This window comes from Sebastes fasciatus, chromosome 21 (assembly GCF_043250625.1).
Source record: "Sebastes fasciatus isolate fSebFas1 chromosome 21, fSebFas1.pri, whole genome shotgun sequence".
NCBI lineage: Eukaryota > Metazoa > Chordata > Actinopteri > Perciformes > Sebastidae > Sebastes > Sebastes fasciatus.
Window position 1 is genome coordinate 7,516,315 of NC_133815.1, and position 21,498 is coordinate 7,537,812.

General features: G+C 41.0%; 1 protein-coding gene across 4 annotated transcripts in view; it reads left to right on the top strand.

Moving 5' to 3' along the window:
- Nucleotides 1-21,498, top strand: part of asap1b (ArfGAP with SH3 domain, ankyrin repeat and PH domain 1b) — a 64,664-nt gene that overhangs the window by 11,171 nt on the left and 31,995 nt on the right. For all 4 annotated transcript variants that reach the window (XM_074622480.1, XM_074622483.1, XM_074622481.1 and 1 more), the window contains exons 2-6: nt 13,058-13,130; nt 15,819-15,964; nt 17,646-17,720; nt 18,185-18,234; nt 18,437-18,566. In XM_074622480.1, coding sequence (XP_074478581.1) covers nt 13,058-13,130; nt 15,819-15,964; nt 17,646-17,720; nt 18,185-18,234; nt 18,437-18,566 — 474 coding nt within the window. The remainder of the gene's footprint in view (nt 1-13,057; nt 13,131-15,818; nt 15,965-17,645; nt 17,721-18,184; nt 18,235-18,436; nt 18,567-21,498) is intronic.

The following is a 21,498-nucleotide window of genomic DNA, read 5'->3' on the forward strand; positions in this document are numbered from 1 at the left end:
CAACCAGAAGGGACTCGAGAGAGAGTGGAGCCAAGTACAACCAAACACCAAATAAGACAATTTTAGGTGACCAAATTAACTTTCATAAACGGAAAACACACTGTGAAAGGGTTAAAGTCTGACGAAAACACAGACAACGCCATGTTAGCGACCTGTCAATCACATGGTAGCCACGCCCTAAAGCATCCCCTGCTTTATGGTCTATTTGACTCTAAATGGGACCATAATTTACTAAATGAACATCATGCTGTATTGAAGAAGACTTGAAACTAGTGATTGAGACCATAAACTCATGTTTACAATGTTGACTGAGGTAATAAATCAAGTGAGAAGTAGGCTCATTTTCTCATAGACTTCTATACAATCAGACTTCTTTTTGCAACCAGAGGAGTTGCCCCCTGCTGGCCTTTAGAAATAATGCAAGTTTATGCAAGTTTTTCCGCATTGGCTTCACTTTTCAGGCCCGGAAGTTGCCCGCTGTTCCTAGATGATGTATCCCTAATGACTTTGGTGATCCCCTGACTTGTCCTCTAGCGGACATCTGACATTTGAGTGAAATGTCTTGACAACTATTGGATGGATTGCCATGAAATTTGGTACAGACAGGTACACCCTCAGGATGAACTGTATTTACTTGGTGATCCTCTGACTTGAGTGATAAATATTATATTTGCCTTTAAAAACATCATCCGGCCAGATTGAAAAGACCCTAACATTGCTTTTTCAATCTTTTTTGGTCTGTGTCTGTAGCTCAGCTGCAACAAAACACCCACAGACCCTCTTCACCCTCCTCTCTTCATCCTCCTCTCTTCATCTTTTGTGACTCTTCGTTTTTCTTCTTCTATGATTCTATCAGCGCAGTGGTAACATTGTTTTCCTGAAGGACTGCCCTGCAGAACCAGGAGACAGTGTTGTCCTGTGACGACGGGCCGTCTTGTTGTGGCCTGAGGGGTAAACAGTGCATCTCTGTCTGTGAGCTTTGATGCTGTTTGGCCCTGGACTCTCTCTCTCTCTGTGTGTGTGTGTGTGTGTGTGTGTGTGTGTGTGTGTGTGTGTACTGCAGCTACACAATTGATCCAGCCTTTCAGTGTCGACTTTGAATACCTTTCCCGGAACAGCCAAGTGCATTCAAGCCTGGAGGAAAAGCACTGACAGTCCATCAAGACAACTTGTGTACATCTTTTTCTAATACCATTTAATGTCCGTGAAAAGCATTACATCACTTCCTTTTCCACATCATGACAGCAGCCGTCACAGCTCCTGTCACTACTCTCTGAAAGTGGAAATCCGGTGCATTGAGATTGGTTAAAGCCTTTTGTTGGACTTAACATGCAGTAAAGGTTTATTTCTGTTCCTCTGTATGTCCAGTTGCTCAAAATATCTGAACATCCAAATGGCCCGTGGGAGTGGATACACCTGTGGTTTTGGAATAGCGGGTCTCTCAGCCGGCAGAGTCCCATAAAGTGTGAAATTCGAGACTTGTCTGCAGAAAAAACGTCCAAGGAATGCTGTAAAGCGCTCTGCAGAGCCTGTGACTTTGGCCAAGGACTCATGACCCAGCGGTTGTGCGGGAACGTTACTCAGAGGCTAGAAAAATAGTGTTTCTTCTGATTGTGCATGTTTATCAAGGGGGCACATTCTTTGGCGGCGTGCCCTAAAGATTTACAACGCAGGCGGCTGGTTGGAAGGAAGTGGAGCTGGCGGGCTTATCAGATGATCAGTGATGAGTGAACAATTAGAGATAAAAGCTCGGAGTAGTTTATTTTAGTTTTTCTTTGATCGACCTACACGGCGCTTGTGTGTTGGTTTGTTAAAGTCTCGGTCTTTTGCCAGCTCTTCTAGTATTGTGTTATAGATGATCATGTTTGTATGTTTCTCATTTATTACTGATCAACAATATGACAACACTAAACAAAACACCACAAGGTCCCCTCCGTAGTTTAAGACTGCAAACAATGATTATATTCATTATCGATAATGCCTCTTATTTTACCAATTAATTGATTAATTAATTGGTCCATAAAGTGTAAGAAAATAGTCAAATAACACCCATCATAATTCCTCAAAATCCAAGTTGACATATTGAAATGTACTGTTTTGTCCGACCAACAATCCCTAAGCCTAAGATATTTAGTTAAATATCATAGAAGACTAAAAAAACATCAACTATTCACACCTGAGCAACTGGAACCAGTGAATATTTGTCATTTTAGCTCCAAAAAATAATTGAAACGATTGCTTGAGTATGAAAATAGTTGCTGATTAACTTTCTGTAGGTCAATGTATCAATCACAAAACCTTGGCAGTTGGAGCCACACAATTGTCATGGAAATATAAATGTTTATTATTCACTTATATTGTGATATGAGACTAGATAACGTCTTAGATTTTGGATATTATAATATTGTAATAATGGCATAAGTGTTGTCTTTTACTGGTTTTAAAGACTGCATTACAGGAAAGTGAAACCAACCATTTCCTGGTCACATGCTTGCTCTTCTCAGTTTTATTTCATTATAAATGAAAAACTTTCCATGTTGCAGCTTGTCAATTGTGAGGATTTGCCGCATTTCTTATCTTATGTTGTAGTAAACTGAATCATTTGGGGTTTTGGACTGTTTATTGGTTCAAACAAGTGAGCTAAAGATGTCCTTTTGGACATTTATTATTTTATAGGCCAAATGAATAACTGATTTTAACTGAGAAAATCTTCTGCAGGTCAATCAATACTTAAGATAATCATTGGTTGCTGCTCTATTTGGCATTATTTGGCATTTCAAGGACTAAATTATCAATCAAAACCATAATCAATAGAACAATCATTGTTATATCCTCCATCCCAGACTGGTTTTGTGTGTTTCGAGGTTCATATTTGTCAGGAAACAAACAACCTCTTTGCTCTGCATCATTTGTTTTCTCACTGATATCAAACAGAGGATGATAGCTGTCATTTTTTAATCATCAGCTGCGAGTTCCTCCCACTATTCTCCTGTTGAAGGCTGTTAATAGCAGCTGCTTCACACATGAATAATGACTTCCTGACTGGTAAACACAATACAGATAAAGGTACGCTCGCTGCTTGTTCGATGTCAGGTGAGTGCAGTCTGATGCAGCAGTGTGTGGGTGTGATTGTGAAAACATGCACGGTGCTCGAAACAAGCGGTGGGCTGACGGAGAGAGAGCGAGCATCGCAGAGGGAAGCCGCCAAATGAAGTGTGAATGTAACACTGCAGCATGCTTGGCTTGGCTTGACTTTTTTCGCCGGCCGCACGCATGCGTGTCAGTTCCTGCGAGGTCTGCAGCAAAGAGCCGGCATCCTCGCAGCTCATCCACCGTGTGGCCTCATCAAAACCAACCACCACAGGAAGCTCACAGCCGAGCAGCTCATTTCTCTCTCTGAGAGCGTAGAGCCGGATGCTAATAGCAGGACTAATAGCAGCTATATTTAATGGAGTAATCTCTGACTGATATTGACTTCCCTTAGTGGCCAATAACATTAGCAGGTGGAGATATGTGTAATAGAAAGCTAATTAGAAGCTAATTAGAGCAGAACTACATACATAAACTGCCAGCTTACAGAGTAAGGGAGTGGTACATCATCGCAGTAAATGTTTTATTCGACTTTATTCTTAGTCAAAGTAACATTATTATCACATGGCCATCCAGTGGAGAGCAGGCTGTGAAAATTCAGTGTGGTTTGGACTTCCTTGTGGGACGTTCAAGTGCTAATGGGAGGTTGCCACAAATGGGAATTGAGAGTTGGCTGCTAAAAGGCGATGCATCGACGAGCTGCGCCGCTGGAAAATCTAACAAAGAAGGCTGAGCATTACAGGCCAAATGCACACTATCATGAGAAAAATGATGTTTGAAAAAAATCTGTGCAAGTGATAGCATTGGTTGTAGCTGCTAGTATGTAATATTTGATTACTAATGTTTTTAACAGAGCTGACATAATTTGCTAAAATTTTGTTATCAATACAAATTCCTTATTGCTTTGTGCTAGCTGTTGGTCTGTCGGTCTGTCGACTACTTGTGTCCAGTCTGAAATGTCTCAACCAACTCAACTAATGGATGGATTGCCATGAAATTTGGTTCAGACATTCATGGTCCCCTCAGGATGAATTGTAATTCCCTGCGTGCTGATGTTAGCAGCGTATAGCAGTGAGTGTGCCGGTTGACTCTTATTGATTCATCATTAGTGTACATCATATTACAGTATCTTGCCACAGCCTTAAAGAAAAAGCCAACATGAGTTGTATGACAAAGGATAATGTGAGTTTGGCAGTTCGTTGTATTAAAAAGCTGCTCTATGGCAGCCAAATACTATATTTATATTTATATGTACCAGTGGACAACTTACAGTTCTGAAAAGTGAAGCCAAAGCTGAAGTGCCTTAAACTTGCATTCTTTCTATTAGCCAGCAGGGGGCGGCTCCTCTGGTTACAAAAAGAAGTCTGATTGTATAGAAGTCTATGAGAAAATTCTTCTCACTTGATTTATTACCTCAGTAAACATTGTAAACATGAGTTTATGGCCTCAATCGCTAGTTTTCTTCTTCAATACAGCATGATGTTCATTTAGTAAATTATGGTCCCATTTAGAGTCAAATAGACCATAAAGCAGGGGATGCTTTAGGGCGTGGCTACCTTGTAATTGACAGGTCGCTACCACAGTGTTGTTCGGTCTGGGAGTTGTCTGTGTTTTCGTCTTAGAACTTTAACCCTTTCACAGTGTATTTTCAGGTCATGAAAGTTAATTGTAAAATTTAGATCGCCTAAGAATGTCTTTTTCAGCATTAGGTTATATTTAGCTCCACCCTCTCGTGTCTTAAATTTGATTCATTTTTACTAAAGACTCTCCTGACAAGAAGAAACTTGATCTAAAAACACATGTTTTGCTGTAGAGAATGGTCAGCAGTAATATGTATGCATGATGTTTAGTTAAAGGGCTAAAACATGTGAAACCACTGGTTTGTCCCTTTACAACGGCTTTGTAATTTTCTGCTTTGGCCTTTTAGCGTTTTAGTTGCAACACTACTCTGTCATCATGACACTGTGCTTCATCTAGGTCCAGTAAAAAAATGTGAGTAGGAGGAGGGAGGTGTCAGAGTTTTTTATGGCAAAACAGAAAGTTTGTGCTTAGAATTGAAAGTAAAAGATTATGTTCTTTTTTAGTGTGAGGAGGTGAAAATCTTGGCTTTTATAAACCTCTTCAGTCCGTTCAGAAAAAGACCATTTCATGTTGATCGATGTTTGGGATCCTCGTTAACTTCACAACCCTGAAAAAGATGTCGTCTCACGTGATCCTTCTTGTCTTATTTGCCATTTCAGTTGCACTACATCGGTCATGCGGTCGTCCTGATACACCTCCTAACCAAAACCAAAACCACTGGCAGTCGATCGCTCTCTTTCAGTACCATGTGTTGTGAGAAATAGGCCATCTGACCTCAGCTGCTTTTGGAAATGTTACATCCTCTCATTTTTGCCATTCCACTTGGAGAGCTGAAGGCCTCGCCGGCTGCAAGCCCAGAGAAAGGGATGTGCATTTGTTTCCTGCCAATGAAAGCAGCTCCCCACCCTTCCTGCTTGAGTCATGCCACATAGACTCAACAGACAGACAGACAGACAGACAGACAGACAGAATGACCTGACAGACAGACTGATCTCCTCTAGTACTTCTTCATTCAGACACGACTAGTAGGAAGACTTAATGAGCACACTACGTGAACATATGCACTTGTTTTTGTGTGTATTTTTACCGTAGCTGTGGTGTAATTGTGAGTCAGAAAGGAAATGAGAATATAGTTGTGAAAAGGAAGCAGAAATAAAACATAACATTGGTGGGGAGAAATAAAAGAATGATGATCCGGTCTGGTGCTTTCCCTCTAAAAAAAGCCACCGCAGATGTTTTTAGCCCCGTGTTCTGGCTCTGGGGAAGTCCGTTGATAATTGTGCCCCTTTCCTGTTTTCGTCTTCTAGGAAATAATTAGCATATTAGCAATTCTGAGAACTCGGGTGTCTGATCTTTGCCGGGTGAAGAGTAAAATCTGCCACAGTGGCACAGCTGAGTCCCAGTGCTGCTGACAAACAAGAGAGCAGGCCAGTTAGTCGGGAGAGAAGCTTCCCACAATCTCCACGGCGAAGAATGTTGAGCCGACGCGTGAGACGGCCAGACCACATTGCCTTGGTAACCGCACAGCCGCCCCGCCGTCAATGCGATGCCAAATGCCGAGGTGGAGGCGAGGTTCAAGGAGCCGGGAAGGATGAGTTCAAGGAGGAAATGAGAAAGACGACTAACGCGCCATGAAAGTGACAGAGCAGGAATCTCCAGAGTGGATCAAGAAAACCACTTTCCCAGACAGCCAGAAAAGTTGTTTTTTCATTCCTCAGCTGTCAGCGGAGAGCAGTCGGTGTCATTAGACGGAGTGCTGTCGACCCGGCGGGACAGGACACCGACGAGCCTGGCCGCTTCCTGCTTCCTGTTAAAGGATGGCTGCAGGGGAAACGGCAGGGCTGCTGAGGGAGGATAAGGCCTCGGGCAGGAAGCGTGAAGCTGAGACAGCCTCCAGTCAGTCATGCCCAGTCACTCCAACCGCCAATTTCCCCCGAGGCTTTGACCTCCTGGGCATGACTCTATGTGTTTGTGTGGTTATTTGGGAACCAGGAAGTCGGCCCCATTAACCCCATTGGTCACACATGGGTCAAACTTTAAGGGCCTTTGGGGGTTACTTCAGTTTTAACTATGAAATAATAAACTAGGGCTGCACCCAACTTTTTTTCCATTCATTTTTTTTAGTCTATAAAAGTCAGAAAATGGTGAAAAATGCCTGTATCGTTTCCCAAAGTACAAGTTGACGTCTTCAAATGTCTTGTTTTGTCATTTGAAGCCCAAAACACAGCAGCAAATCCTTACATTGGAGAATCTGGAAGCTCCAAATGTTAATCAACTGATGAATTCCTCTACTAATAAAATCTGTTTTCTTTTATTTTAAGTCATATTTCCCACGTTTCCGTCGCTGCAAACTTGTGTCAGGTTTTACAGAAAAGGATAGAGCTTTAATTCACCCACTCTGTATCCCTAATCAGTCCACCTGCCAGCTTTTGATTGCTAAGTTTTTTTTATGGTATTTGTTGTTGATGAAGTGGTTTGTGCGGCTGCCAACTGCTTTTCAAGCTGCTGAACCGCAATTGATCAAAATCTGCTTCAGTTTCTCACTCAGAAAGCACGATAAAGAAACCTCCGGCCACAAACAACATTTGGTTTTGATACCAAGTAATAAAAAGGCCACAATTACCAATATTTCACAATACCTATATCTTTTATTATTAAAAGTGGTCAGTGTGCTAGCCGTTATTTACATAAGGTGCAAGCATCATTAATAAACTACTTCTGAATACATTTTCATTACCAACAAATGCCTTGTCAAACATTAAGCATTTCTTTTTACTATTTTATTAATTTTAATGGTAAATAACAAACATTTATTGTGTGGATTGGAGCTAAACTTGGGCTTTAGGAAATTAAAATGGTCATTTGTCAGTATTTTGTGGCTTTTAATAGACAAAAACAACCTATGAGTAAATCAAGAAAATAACTACAGATAATGGAAATAATCTTTATCCACCCGTAGTATGAGTTCTGTGAAATAACAAGGTAATGGCTGCACGCATGCACAGAATAGCAGTACAGTTGCAAAGAGTGCATGCACTAAGAAGTGTGTTCATGTGTCCATAACATGATCGAACATGAAATGGATCTATGTTTTGGGTATCAACCCTATTGATGCAACTATACAAATACTCAAACGCTCTCAAATATCAATTATTTGGTTCATAATGTACTTTTTTTGCTTTGATAAGTGAATATTTATCTAAAAAAATTATGTTTGAACAGGATGAAATGCCAGAAAATGCCTTTTCTGCCTCCTGATGTTTAATATCAAGACATTTAATAAACTTTCAAGTGCATTTATTTGTGACCTCGGTGCTCACACTGGCTACAAAATCCGTTCTTGCTGAGGCGCCGTGCACCGCCGCTGCCGTCCTTCATCTCCTTTAACCTGGCCCTTTAACCTCTTTGGCTCCGTCTTCTGACACACTTCTACCTAAAAGCATTCTGACACTGACATGTTGACTTTCACAGCACAAACGGTTCTTGGAGATAGATATTTCTCAGTGGACTAACACAACATACATTATTCTTTGCTTCTTTTTTCTCAGCGGCACTAAATAAATCTTCCACATGCATCACTTGCTGTTGGGGCAGACAGATGAGCGGCCGCAGATGTTTTGGCATTGTCACACTTTCTAATCCCCCTGGGTTGAGTGGGGGCTCGCCGTTGGTTCCTGGCGGATAAAAACAACCCTTTGACTATATTCAATAGTTGTCGCCCTTTTGGAGGGCAGAGTTTGGATGCATTCTTGCCTGTTGCCAAGGGTTTGCAAAGAATGTGTGCCAAGACGGCGCTATTTCATTGATTTCTTCCCCCCTCTAAAAAGCTGAGAGACGACAGCTTTAACAAAACCACTTCTCTAAGTTACATTAGTCACATTTACCACTGAAATAGTGCTGGCCAATGTGTAGATACTTATAGTTTATCCTCTCTAATGATCTGCTGAGATTTTGAATGAATGTTCTCAGTCTTGTTATCTAAAACAAACAGTATAAAGCATTCACTAAATCAGATTTTGACGTAGTAACCTATATGGACAGTCTCGCCAAAATCTAAAGAAAACGGCTAAGGAAGTGAATCTGTAAAAGCTTGTTCATGTTACGGCTGAATATTTATTCACAAACACAGACAGAGTGGATTATGGGTGACCCTTGGATGGCGGTGCCAGCTGCTCTCAACGTGATCAGCCTGCCTGTTCAGCCTCTGTTTCGTGCTCTTCATCCTAATCAACCTCTGAATAATCACAGATTTACTTTGGAGGCGTTTAAATGCATGACTGACTCGAGCTGAGTGGCGAGGGGCGGGGTTTGGTGCGTCGCAAAGAGGCGAGGAAACGCAGCTTATTAGTGAATGTGTCGGCTGTTATGGGGATCTAATGCGTGACTTTTGCGGTATAACACAACGTGTCTAATCATTTAGATGGAGTCTGCTAGTGGGAGCCGCTGTCATACGAAAATTAATCTTGTGGAAATGCAGTCTGCTGATTATTTCCTTCATTAAACGATTCAGTGTTTAGTCTTTAAAATAATGAAAAATGTGTAATCATTTAAAGGGCGGGTCCATCTGCGTCCTGTCTTTGAAATGGAAACGTCCACTCAGCTGTTGCAAAGAGCAGTGACGTAGCTTACCAAAGTACGCTAATCGAAGCTAATCAATAAGGTTATGAATAATGTGACCAAGAGCAGCAGAAAAAAGTATTTTAGCCACATAAAAAAAATCAATATCAGTTTAAGTGTAGGCTATATTTAGAATAGTTTCACTGCTTTACCTCGCCATCAGACTGCCCTTTCTGACGGTGAACTGAAGCTGTTATATCGCTGTCTTCAAAGCCACCAGACTCCATTCACAAAAAGTCATTTTACCTCACAGAACACAGGAGTTGCTGGTCTACCGTTGCATCGATCGGTTAGTTTGTTTGCGTTATTATGTGACTTTTGGATCCAAACTATTGATATACACTAATGATAATTCAGCAGTACATTGCTTAGCTTCTGTGCCTCCTGTCTGCTTCTCCAAACTGGGAGCATGCCAACCGCCATCTAAGTTACTCTATGTAACGTTAATATACTGACTATAATGATGTATATATAGTGTGCATGTAGCAGCGTCATCATGTAGAAACCTACGTCAGAACACATTGGAAAAAAGTTTTTAGAAGGGCTTGAAGGGAAAATAGCATTTTGACACTAAAACATACTTTGACCAAAATGTGAATGTTCAGTCATAAGGAACACTACTGGGAAGCTACAGAATGATATAAAAACCTCACAAAATACCCGCCCTTTAAGTATCTTTTCATACTGAAGAATTTCATTATAGTAATCATCAAGATAATGTCATAAACAGAGACCATATTGACCAAGATAATGGTAACATCAACTTTTGATATTGGCACCAGCCTGCTCGGGCCACTGTTGAGCCAAACAGACACAGGGGCTCAATAATGAGGCAGTGTGGGGCGGCGTTGGACAGCCGAGTCTGTTCCCATGTGCTGCGGGATCAAAGGGCTCGGCCCCGGCAGAAAGGGCCCTGCGGCGGCAAACTACTGCTGCCATAATTGGGGAAGAGCCATGTAAAACTGTCCAGGGGAGGCCAAGGACGGCTTAATTATGTTGTGAAATTTAATTAGCCCTCTGTTGTGTGTGCTTCTTGCTCTTAACCGCCTGACCTTGATGTAATGCTGCTTTTGCCGGTGTTTATCATCTATTACGAGCAAACACGGCAGAGTTATGGTTCCATTCCTTCTGGTTAAGATGCGCAGGATATGAAGCGATTGTACTGTCAGACTGTTAAAACCAACGATCCTGCCTCTAAATCATTTAGTGGAGACGGGTTATTCAGGTTTGTGTTTATGTTGCTTGTTTTTCTGAGCTTGACAAGGCTCCCAATTATCTCAGCTTTTCCTGCAGTGAATGAAACGATAATAGATGTCACACACATACAGACAGCGTTCAGTATGACAGGTGATTTTTATATTGTTGATGAGAAAAAGTCTCCAGGTCTCACAGCGGGAATAAATGCTTGACCTCAATTTAGCTGCATTTTGTGAAGCAGATCAGGAGGGTCCCATATTCTCCCAACAAATAAACATCTTCCTTTCACTTCATCACACTGTGATTACAGATAGTAATCTGGGAAATACATCCGGCAAATAACTGCTAGAAACTAATTACAGAGAAGGTGCGGTGTTGGAATACTCCGGGGATTTATCACTAGATTACTGTGTGTACAGATAGGGATGGTGGTCAAGTTGAATGGGGTTTTGTGTATTTCTTATTTGAGTAATTTGGATGGTTTCTTTTACTGAAAATCCAACAGTTCACCAGGTTATCTGATAATAAATCACAATCTTTGGGTTTAAAGGTGCAGTGTGTAGAATTTGGCGGCATCTAGTGGTGTGGTTGCAGATTGCAACCAACTGAATACCCCTCTGCTCACTCCTCCCTTTCTAAGACTACGCTAACGTGATCTGCCAAGTGAAAAATCGTGGTAACGCCATTCACCTTGCTCAAAGGTCATCCTTACCATAATAACACTACAGAAGTCAGATGGCGGCTAGCGGTACCACGGTTTTGCGCTCTGCGGCTCACGTTATCGCAGTTTGACAAGCGTGTAGAAGAACTACGGTGGCCTTCAGGTAACGTAAAAATGTGAAAGGCTCTCTCTAGAGCCAGAGTCTGGTTTGTCCATTCTGTGCTACTGTAGAAATATGGCGGACTCTGTGAAGAGGACCTGCTCCCTATGTAGATATGAAGGACTCATTCTAAGATAACGAAAACACGATTCTTAGTTTCACGTGATTATACATTAATGAAAACATAGTTATGAATATTATATTCCATTTCTGTTAGTAGATCCCATGAAATGTTACACACTGTTCCTTTAAACCAGTGGTTCTCAAAGTGAGGTCTCAAAGGACCCCCAGGGATCCTTGAGGGGGCTCCAGAGGGTCCCCAGCAAAAAGGGGAATAATTAATTTTCACTATAATTCCATTCATAAGTAACACAATGACATAATGTATGACTAGTTTGGTCATGAGTTTGATACACTTTCTGTAATAAAACATCTAAAAGAAAAAATGCTATCCGAAGGGGGACCCTTGTGTGGACTTTGTGTTAGTTTAGGAGTCCTTGGCGAGAAAAAGTTTGAGAACCACTGCATTAAACCGCTGTTCAGAGAAGCTTTTTATCTGCTGATGACAAATTATTCCCATGCTGTATGATATTATGATCATGAAATAGATTTATTGCAAGGTTTTTTTAATTACGAAAAGACAATAAGATCAGAAAAAACCTAGCTCATATTAAAATAACAACACTAAATGTTTGGCTGAAATTGAAAAACATACACACTGTTAAAAACAGAAGTGTCAATCAAGAGAGATGTCAAGAGTATGCTATACCGATGAGGTAATGAGAAGAAAAACAGCACTGGGATGAAAATGAAAGTTTATTAACAGACAGCTTGACAAAGAAAAGAAAAGGCTATAAAAACCTAAAAGGCTTTAAAGATTTAAAATGTGTCTCCCTTGAGTGAAATGTACTTATGTTTAGGTTTCAGGTCACAAATCACCCGTGCAGCATGTGAGACGTGTTTGAATGTGGTGTAACTTCAGATGTAGTTGATATTTTCTCTGGCAGCGAGCGAGCTGAGCAATAATAATAATACGGGCACATGATGAGTTTTTCTTAAAGGCGGATGATGTTTACGATGATGGATTTTCCTCGTGTGAAGCTGTTTTCTGAAGGAGGGGGGATGATGAGTTCAAGGGTCACACTAGCTTTGGCTTTGTCTTAACTCGCTTTGCAGACTTTTCTCTAAATATAGATATGCATTTCATCGTTGAATGAGTAACCACTAGTGTTATGATCTATAGCGTCTTTGAAGTGGTTTTCTGTTTGTATTGGTCATTATTTTAACTCCCCTGCGCTTTCGAAGCTGAACTCTGAGCGTTAATCTCTAAAAAAAACACATTGAAGTGAGACAGATAGCTCCCAGAAACAATAGGCCAGTGGCGGTGTTTATATTTCTAGCATTTAAATGTGAATAATTATTGTAATAAATCGCCTAACCGTTATAAAATTGGATATCCTGCCTATTTATTTTTGCCTATTAGAGAGCACAAAGGCTTTGCTCCAGCAGTCAGCGGTGAAATAATGATTCATGCCACATTCAGGTCAAGCACTGTATTGTGAGCACTCTGTCCACATTAGCTTTATGGAGTATGCATGCTTTGAATTACTGAGCAAATATTGTTGTTCTTGTGCCCTAAATTCTTTCAAGTTTGCTGTCGCATTAAATAGAAATTATCTGTGCTGTCTTTTGATGTGAATGTTTCCAGTATGTTCCTCTCTTAATAGCGTCCTCTCCTCCTCTTTCCTCAGGCATTGGATCAGGACCGAACCTCCCTGCAGAAGGTGAAGAAATCAGTGAAGGCCATCTACAATTCAGGACAAGGTGAGACTGTCTGTTTCTAAATTTATTAGGCCTGAATGTGCTTTAGCTGATGGTTGGGTACATGCTCACAACCCCAGCAGTCCAGTATTTCTTAGATATCTTTAATAAATTAGTTTTTTTTTAAGTCTGTAACAGCCTTTTGTGGGACAGATGGTGTTTTGTGTGTGTGTGTGTATTTTCCAGCTGTCCCAGAAACCAACACCTGAGTTTGTTTTGCTCGTTGCTGTGACATGGATCCACAGTAATTTTCCACTGAATTCTTTAGAGAGCGGCCTCCTCCCTGTAAATTGACAGTTTCAGAATTTTGTCCCACAAAAAAGTGTGTTTGTTCTCCACGGAAAACACAGTTTACCTTACTCCCATCGTGGTTCTTTGGCTGAGAAACTCCAAAAGCCTCAAAATAACTGGAACAACTGTCAAGTGGAGTGTCTTATCAGTTAGCCTCTAGCTACAATAGTTAGTTTGGGTACATCTAGTTATAGTGAGAAAAATATATGCGATCTAAGAATAGAAATAAGAATGGGATGTTTGTGCATCTTGCAGATGTAATGAATAGTTAGACTCGGGGCTGTAGCCAGGATTTTATAAACACAGATGTCATCACGAGTCCCTCCAACACACACACAATCCTCCAAAAACTAAAGTTATAATCCCAAAGATTCCAGTCCTGGTTGATTTGGCGACAACTATGGTTACTGGTGGTGACAGCAAACACTCTTTGAGCAGCTACTTTGTTAGAAATATAACCGAAGAAGACAGTTTAATAAAGACGTCAGGCAATAATTAACCTTTTGCCATTTGTTTGAGCAACCGTGATTTGACTTCATGCTGCATTCGTAGCAGCAGTGTAGAGCTGCAATGATTAACAAGTTAGTCGTCAACTATTAAATTAATTGCCAGCTATTTTGATAATCGATTAATCGGTTTCAGTAATTTTTTTAAGAAAAACAAAGTCTAAATTCTCTGATTTCAGCTTCTTAAATGTGAATATTTTCTGGTTTCTTTCCTCCTCAATGACAGTAAACTGAATATCTTTGAGTTGTAGACAAAACAAGACATTTGAGGACGTCATCTTGGGCTTTGGGAAACACTGATCGACATTTTTTTTTTATATTTTATACACCAAACAACTAATCGATTAATCAAGAAATGAATTGACACATTAATCGACAATGAAAATAATGGTTAGTTGCACCCCTAATAGTGAAGCAGGATTAAATGCTGCATCTTTCATGTGAATCCTTCGAGCGTAGGAAGTCAATTGAATCCATCGTGAGAATGGTGGACCCTGCCACTACTAATAAAACCTACGATATAGAGAGGTAATTACTGAAATGAAATGCATTCAATGGCTGTTGCAGAAAAAATGCTGACTATAAATGGTATAAAAAATGGGGCTTGATTCAAGGAATAAAATTCTAGTAGAGAACAGTGTTGCCACATCAGACAGTTTCCAGCCCAATCACAACTTAAAACCTGCACAATTCAATAAAAAACAGCCCAATCTGGCAACACCGGTAGAGTAATACTGAATCCTTTTATATATATTTTTTTGTTGGCCCATGTGTAGGTTTTTTAATTGTATAATGCAAAGTAAAAAAAATATGAAAAGACAGAAAATAGAAAGAAGAAAAATAGAAAACAATACAGAGGACATGACCTCTTTGTCCTCAGTGGTAACCACAGGCCTGTTTGGACTGTGTTTGAGTTTCCAGTATACCAAACGTTCAAAATGGCTCCTGCAGCTCTACAGGCTCCTCGTCTCACCTGACCTTCCTCTCAGGACTCTTCCTCACATTTGGCAACATCACTCCCCCTCCACCTCTCACTTAACGACAAGGACAGATGGATGCTGCCGTTTGACCGACTGCTCCCGCAGAGTCTCGAAAAACCTGGAGAACCACACATCTTGTTACGCTGACATTTTGCTGCGTATAAAGATGACTTATCGCAGGCTAAATGTATAAAACAAAGTCTCTCTGGAGCAGCACTGATCAGAAATCAAGGGTTAAGGTCACATGTGTCTGTCATTGTATCGCTTGTGTTGCTGCGCTGATGAAAGAAGAACTTTCCATTGACTGTTTCTGCCACATCTGTGTTATTGTGAAGCATCACCAGGAGATCTCAGAAGATTTACAAGCCTGTTTGCTCCAGGTGTTTTTGCCTCTGTTGCTATTGACAACAAAGAATCGTGCATCATTGAAGTACATTTTCTTTATCTTCAGCCCCTTTTCTTCACTTTTTATCGGATATTTTTTAACGTAGGTGATGGATTTTCTGATATAACAGATGATGAATATGACATCAAATAACATGGTTGATATTTAGAAGTATGATATTTAGAAGTATGATATATAAATATGGGTGTGGTTTCCACTTTTTCAAACATTTTGACCTGACGAAGGTCCAAGCAGGATCGAACCGTAGTCAATAATAATTTTGTGGCATGGAGTAGTGTGCAGGTTTTACCTTTTTCTTTACTGAAACTTTTGGTACTTGACCGTTTTCAATATTCAGGACACCATTCGGTTGGTAATACAAAGTACTGAGGTTCGATATAGCCACCTTTGTGACTATTGCACCTGCAGTATACCTCCATCAGGACGTTACAAAGACTGCAGGCTTCTACACATGCTAATCATGCTAATTCATCATTCATCGTGCTTCTCTCCTCTGTTTCCAACACAGACCACGTCCAGAATGAAGAGAACTACGCTCAGGCTCTGGACAAATTCGGCAGCAACTTCATCAGCCGGGACAACCCCGACCTGGGGACGGCGTTCGTCAAGTTCTCCTCCCTCACCAAGGAGCTGTCCGCCCTGCTGAAGAACCTGGTGAGTTCAACATGTCAACGCTTCTAATGGCATTAAAATGAATACATACAGAGGGCTCTCTGCATTTGTGTGTTCTCACATCGGTAGAAAGAGGAACATTTTCCTGTCTTCACTTCTATAAGTGGTTTAGGATTTGGGTTTAAGGTTAAGATTAGGATTAGGAGGTTGGGTATGTAGTGAAGTTGAAGAGGTTATTGATGAATGTAGTCCTCACAAATGTAATGATACAGTTTCATCAATCTCAACTCTTTTAAAAACTGTATAGAATTCGCCGTCACAGTAACCCCCGTCATCCCAGTCGGACGGTATAGCTGACTGCGGCTATATCTACCTCCGAGCTTTGTATTTTTTTCCCCCCGTCGAGGCTCTTATCTGCCTGCCGTGGATTTCCCCTGACGTTTCTGTTGAATAATGTGTCCTGTTTGAATCCTCTGTGAGTGATTGTTGTTGGAAGAAGAGCCAGTCCGCGCTCTCTGCCTCTCTTCCTGTGTGGCTGACAGCGAGATTAGACTCCATAAATACACTTGGCAGCACCAGGAACAACTGTGTGTGTGAGTGTGTGTCCATAAACCTTCCTAAATCACCCACCTGTTGGCGCTACCTGCATATTACAGGACAGTGAAATTATCTCCATTCATTCCTCTCTCTCTCTTGACTCTCGTCTTTTCCATTTTCAGTATTTTATTGAGTGAGTTTTTCAGACTTCAATACCTGCGCCCTGAGGGCTGCTGGTATGTGCGTGCGCTACAAATGAGAATTGATGAATGGTGCTTGTCCTAGATGTCCTACATGTGTTATCGGCTTACATTTTAAGGATTTTATAGACAAATTTGGTCAGCTTTTCATCATCTTTCGTATACTAGAATGGTACATTAAAAGAGACGGCGGCCGCTTCCAGGATGGGCTGTTAGAGTACACCGGCAGCCGGCCAGTAGAGGATTGATTCTGACGTTGGCCATATGCAAGACAGGCACTTAAGAAGCACATTACCGCCCATTAAGCGCTGTTTACTTCCTTGACCGCTGCTGTGTGTCTGTATGGACTTGGCTAACAACAACAGGGTCTTAAATGCTTAGTACGGTTGTAAATGACCTTGCTGATCCTGATGGTTAGAGCTGCTGAGCATAACTGTGGCAACCTGAGCTGTTGGCCACAAGCTTTTGCTAATTCTTCAATAGACTAACTTGCACTTTTGCTATTATGTCGCTGATTTCTTCAGTCAGCAGCAGCATGAATGTGTTGATGCACTGCACTGTAGGTTAAAGGATGAGGCCGGCGTTATTCTGTATTTTTCTTATGATCGACAAACTCACTCAAGTAGTGCATTAATTGGGGACTATTTTCAGCTGCGGATAAATACACATTTGGTGCCGTAGTGAGTATTTAGGGCAGCAGGACAGTGTATATGGAAATTACTTCTAATACAGTACCAGACAGTGTTCATCATAATGCAGAGACATGTCGCCCAGTGCAACGATGTGGATCACTGATGCGTTTTTAATAGTTTTTGGACAACAATGGCACAAAGTAATGAGTTTTATCAAGCTTCAGCTACACAGATAATACTTGTTTGTAAGATCAGTTCATCCTTATCTTATAAAATCTGCCTCTGCACTGTGTGTTTTGATATGTTAGCTATGTTCTCTCATTATAACCCCCCCGTGTGTGTGTCCTCTTACAGCTCCAGAGCCTCAGCCACAATGTGATCTTCACTCTGGACTCGCTGCTGAAGGGTGATTTGAAGGGCGTGAAGGGGGTAAGATTTACTGTAAAACAGTTTCTCTTCCTGACATTTTTTTTCTCTCTCTTGCCTCTTCCGGCGCCCCCCCCCCCCAATGACACAGCCTAGCAGCGGGACAGGGGAAATACATGCCTCGTCAGCACATCTCTCTATTAACCTCTGTATGTCGAGTGTAAGCGAGAAGAGACCGGAGAGACGGGGGAGAGCTCTCTGTTTAAAAGCTCACACTGTAAATCTTGCAGAAGTAAACACTGCCTTTGTGTTGTGCTTGGGGCAGGTGGCGAGTAACTGGGTCATGAACCGTTGATGTTCGGGGTACAAGGAGGGGCGTGGCCGCTCGCTGGCCGTCCAGGACATAAATCATGAGCGGAGTGAGGCATTTGTTGGATCTCTGGTAGCGATCCAACTCTGCAAATAACTCCGTCCCCGCGGTGACCTCTTTGTAGTTTGCTGATGCTTGTCCTCCTGTGTTTCTGCAGGACATAAAGAAGCCCTTCGACAAAGCATGGAAAGACTACGAAGCCAAGTTGTAAGTGGATAATTAAAATTACTGCATATGTGTTCCAACTAGCTCATTATAGAGTACTGAATAATGGATCAAACACTGTTGGTACTGTGCGGCAATATTGTTTTTACCCTCTAGAAGATGTTGCACACATTGAAGAACAACAAACTTACACGTATGATATAAAAACAGACAAGGTCACTAACCGTCCTCTCCTCTGTGTCAGTACAAAGATCGAGAAGGAGAAGCGAGAGCACGCCAAGCAACACGGGATGATCCGCACTGAGATCACCGGGGCTGAGATTGCCGAGGAGATGGAGAAGGAGCGGCGTCTCTTCCAGCTCCAGATGTGCGAGGTAGGTCGTAAAATGAAGCTACATTATAGTATCGAACATTTTTGGTTCGCTTCTCAGCAGAAATCGAGCGTCAGAGTGACAAACTGTACAAACTGGGAAAAGGGAAAGGCCCAAGGGCTCTGGCAAACCAGTCAAACCTTACTCAACTTTTTGCAGCAACGTAGCGTAATATCATCTTACATTGCCCGCATGAAGTACCGTACATGCAAGCACACATTTCTGGGAGATTACTTCTTATTTACTTACTTATTACTTATTTATTTTGGCATTTTCAGCCGATATTAGATGGTCAAGATAGAGATATTAGATAGATTTTCATCATGATAACCTTCCAGATTTGTGAAATGCTGTCTTTTTGTACTATAAACCACTAATGTATGTAGTTATTTTAGTGTTTGATAAGCCTTCAAACTCATGGCTCTGTCACCCAAAACCGGCCTTCCAGGATCATATTTCATCTTCATACTGGTACCCGTAGCAACACAAACCCACCAACGCAGCTCTATTTTTGGTTTGAACACCCACTTATTAAAATCCTATATGTATATGTATGTAAAGTCTTCTCTACCAGCTGCACTTAAAGGAGATTTTAAGCTCGAGTTGACTTTTTCTCTCAGATGATTTGAATAATTTATAGAATATATTTAAGACTGGTGCAGCTCCACATGTAGGGATTACAGCAGCCCCAAAAGATACAGCTGCACCTACATTAATTCATGAACAAGGTATGTTCAGCTGCCTGCCTCAGACTGAAGCTGGTTGTTAAGATAATTATATGTCAGTGGATATGATTTAGAAAATATAACACTGAACATCTGAGAAGACGTAATGAGTATAAGTCTGATATTTGAGCAGCTCGTACTAAACTGTTTGCCCTTAAGTGTTTTCAGATGTTCCTCCGGTTCACTAAACTTGTTTGCTTCTAAGCATGTTGTGACACAGTTTGAACTCTCTTTGATATTAACGCTCAAAGACTAATGCTTAAAGAAATCTGACAGCTAGAATTAAGTGTAAAACAAATGTGAGTTCTTTACGTGCCCGAGAGAGACAGAACAAACTGTTAGAGCTCACTCCGCGCTGCCAGAAACCTCTCTAGTGGTGGGTGGTGACGCCTACGCCTTGTTCACTGTTTTATCCTGTCAGGATTTTTTTACTCAAATTACATAATGGACCAATGGCTGTTGCACTGCTGTTGGTTCTTTGAATTATTCAGTACAGAACTCGCTGCAGTCCTTTTGTGCCCTGCAATGCTGATCTGCCCTCGTCTCACGGTCACTCAGAGGTGTTTCCTTGCCCACATTTTCCACCTGTGTTCACACTTCTTATTCCGAGGCTCAGGTTTATTTACATAATGTTATCTAGAAAGAAACATGAAACGAGGAGAACAGTATCGTCAGAGTATGAATCTGCTGGCGTCCAATAAGAGTTTGGAGAGGCAAACACCCTTCCAAACATTATAATATTAGATAAATGTATAGGGTAACATTACGAAAATGTTATATTTTGGATGTGATGGACAGATTTTGTCACTCCTCTTACTTCTATTTGGTTTTGGAGGATGTAAACATGTTGCTATAGATTCAGTAAGTTCTGCTGTGTTTAGCTGCCATTTAGTTATTATTAGAGCATCTTTTTTCTATGATTTCTAAATGGATTTATGGACGTTCATCATGTTCAAACTACAATAACACCAGCATGCACCTGTCCTTTTCACCTCGCCTGTAATCTCCTTTTTTTTTTATTGGAAACATGGCGGAAATGAAGTAAGCAAGTCGATTTCTCGTTTTTTTTAGCATTCAAGTTGAAACATTAGTTTAAACCTGAACTTTTTATGTCTTCATGATTTCAGAAGATCTACTCAACAGTCCCTGTATTGTGCATTTTTGTTTCCCGCCTCCAGTTGAGGTCGGATGCCAAAACTGAGTTGTAGCTCCCACGTTATATATCAGCACTGGCTTCCTCTTTCATTGGCTCCCTCAAGTCCTCATTTGATTTTATATTTCTAATCATCTGCAGAGCTTTGCATGTTGGTGCTCTAACCTACAGTATGATGCTCGTTTGTCGTGTCCTCATAGGACTGCAGGAGTCTTCTGAACAGTGCCTGCTGGTTGTTGCAGGGTTAGAAACGTCAAACAAAAGGCCTTTGTGGTTTTGGCCACTTGTTACTGAAGCAGCCTCACTGTAAACGGTAGTTAGATGACTCTGTGGTTTGAAGAATGCACCCTAAAAAGCAATAAAGGGCTCTATTATGAGAACATAATTGACTTGTTTCTATACATATATGATGTGATAGTTTCAGGCCAAGTGAAGTTCAGTGTTACAGAAATAATGACTTCTAAAAGCCAGATACAGTTACTGTATCTCGCCAGCGGCTGTATTTATAAAGTAATTTCTATTGATCCTCGGAGCTGTCGAACCACTTCAGATAGGCGTATGTTAGCTCACAGGAGTTTAAATCTTTATCAGAGATTTTGCCATACTATATACCATCGCTATCTACCTAGCGGGCTGTCCCTTTAATATCTTTGGTTGAATTTTGGTGTCGTAGCCGTCAATAAGCAGGACTACTTTTGCATCAAAAGTTCTTTTATTTGGATTTCATTAGCTGGGTTTGCTTGGGTTTATCTTGTTCTTTTATTCATAAGCACTACTCACTTGATTTTCCAGAAAATGTACTATACTTTACCAATAGTCCGTGGGCCAGACCAGATCAAATCAATACAACCTGATTGGGCAAAACCTTACACATACTAATTTAATTATAGGGTCAATATAATTAAATTAATATATGATAACCTTTCCACAGGAGCAGCTTTTCATATTTATTGGACATTTTGTTATTTTCTCCTATTACGATTACCATTGCATCATTTCTAAAAATGCTGTTAAAGTATGCATATATAATATTAGCAAGTGAAAAATCTGTATTTAC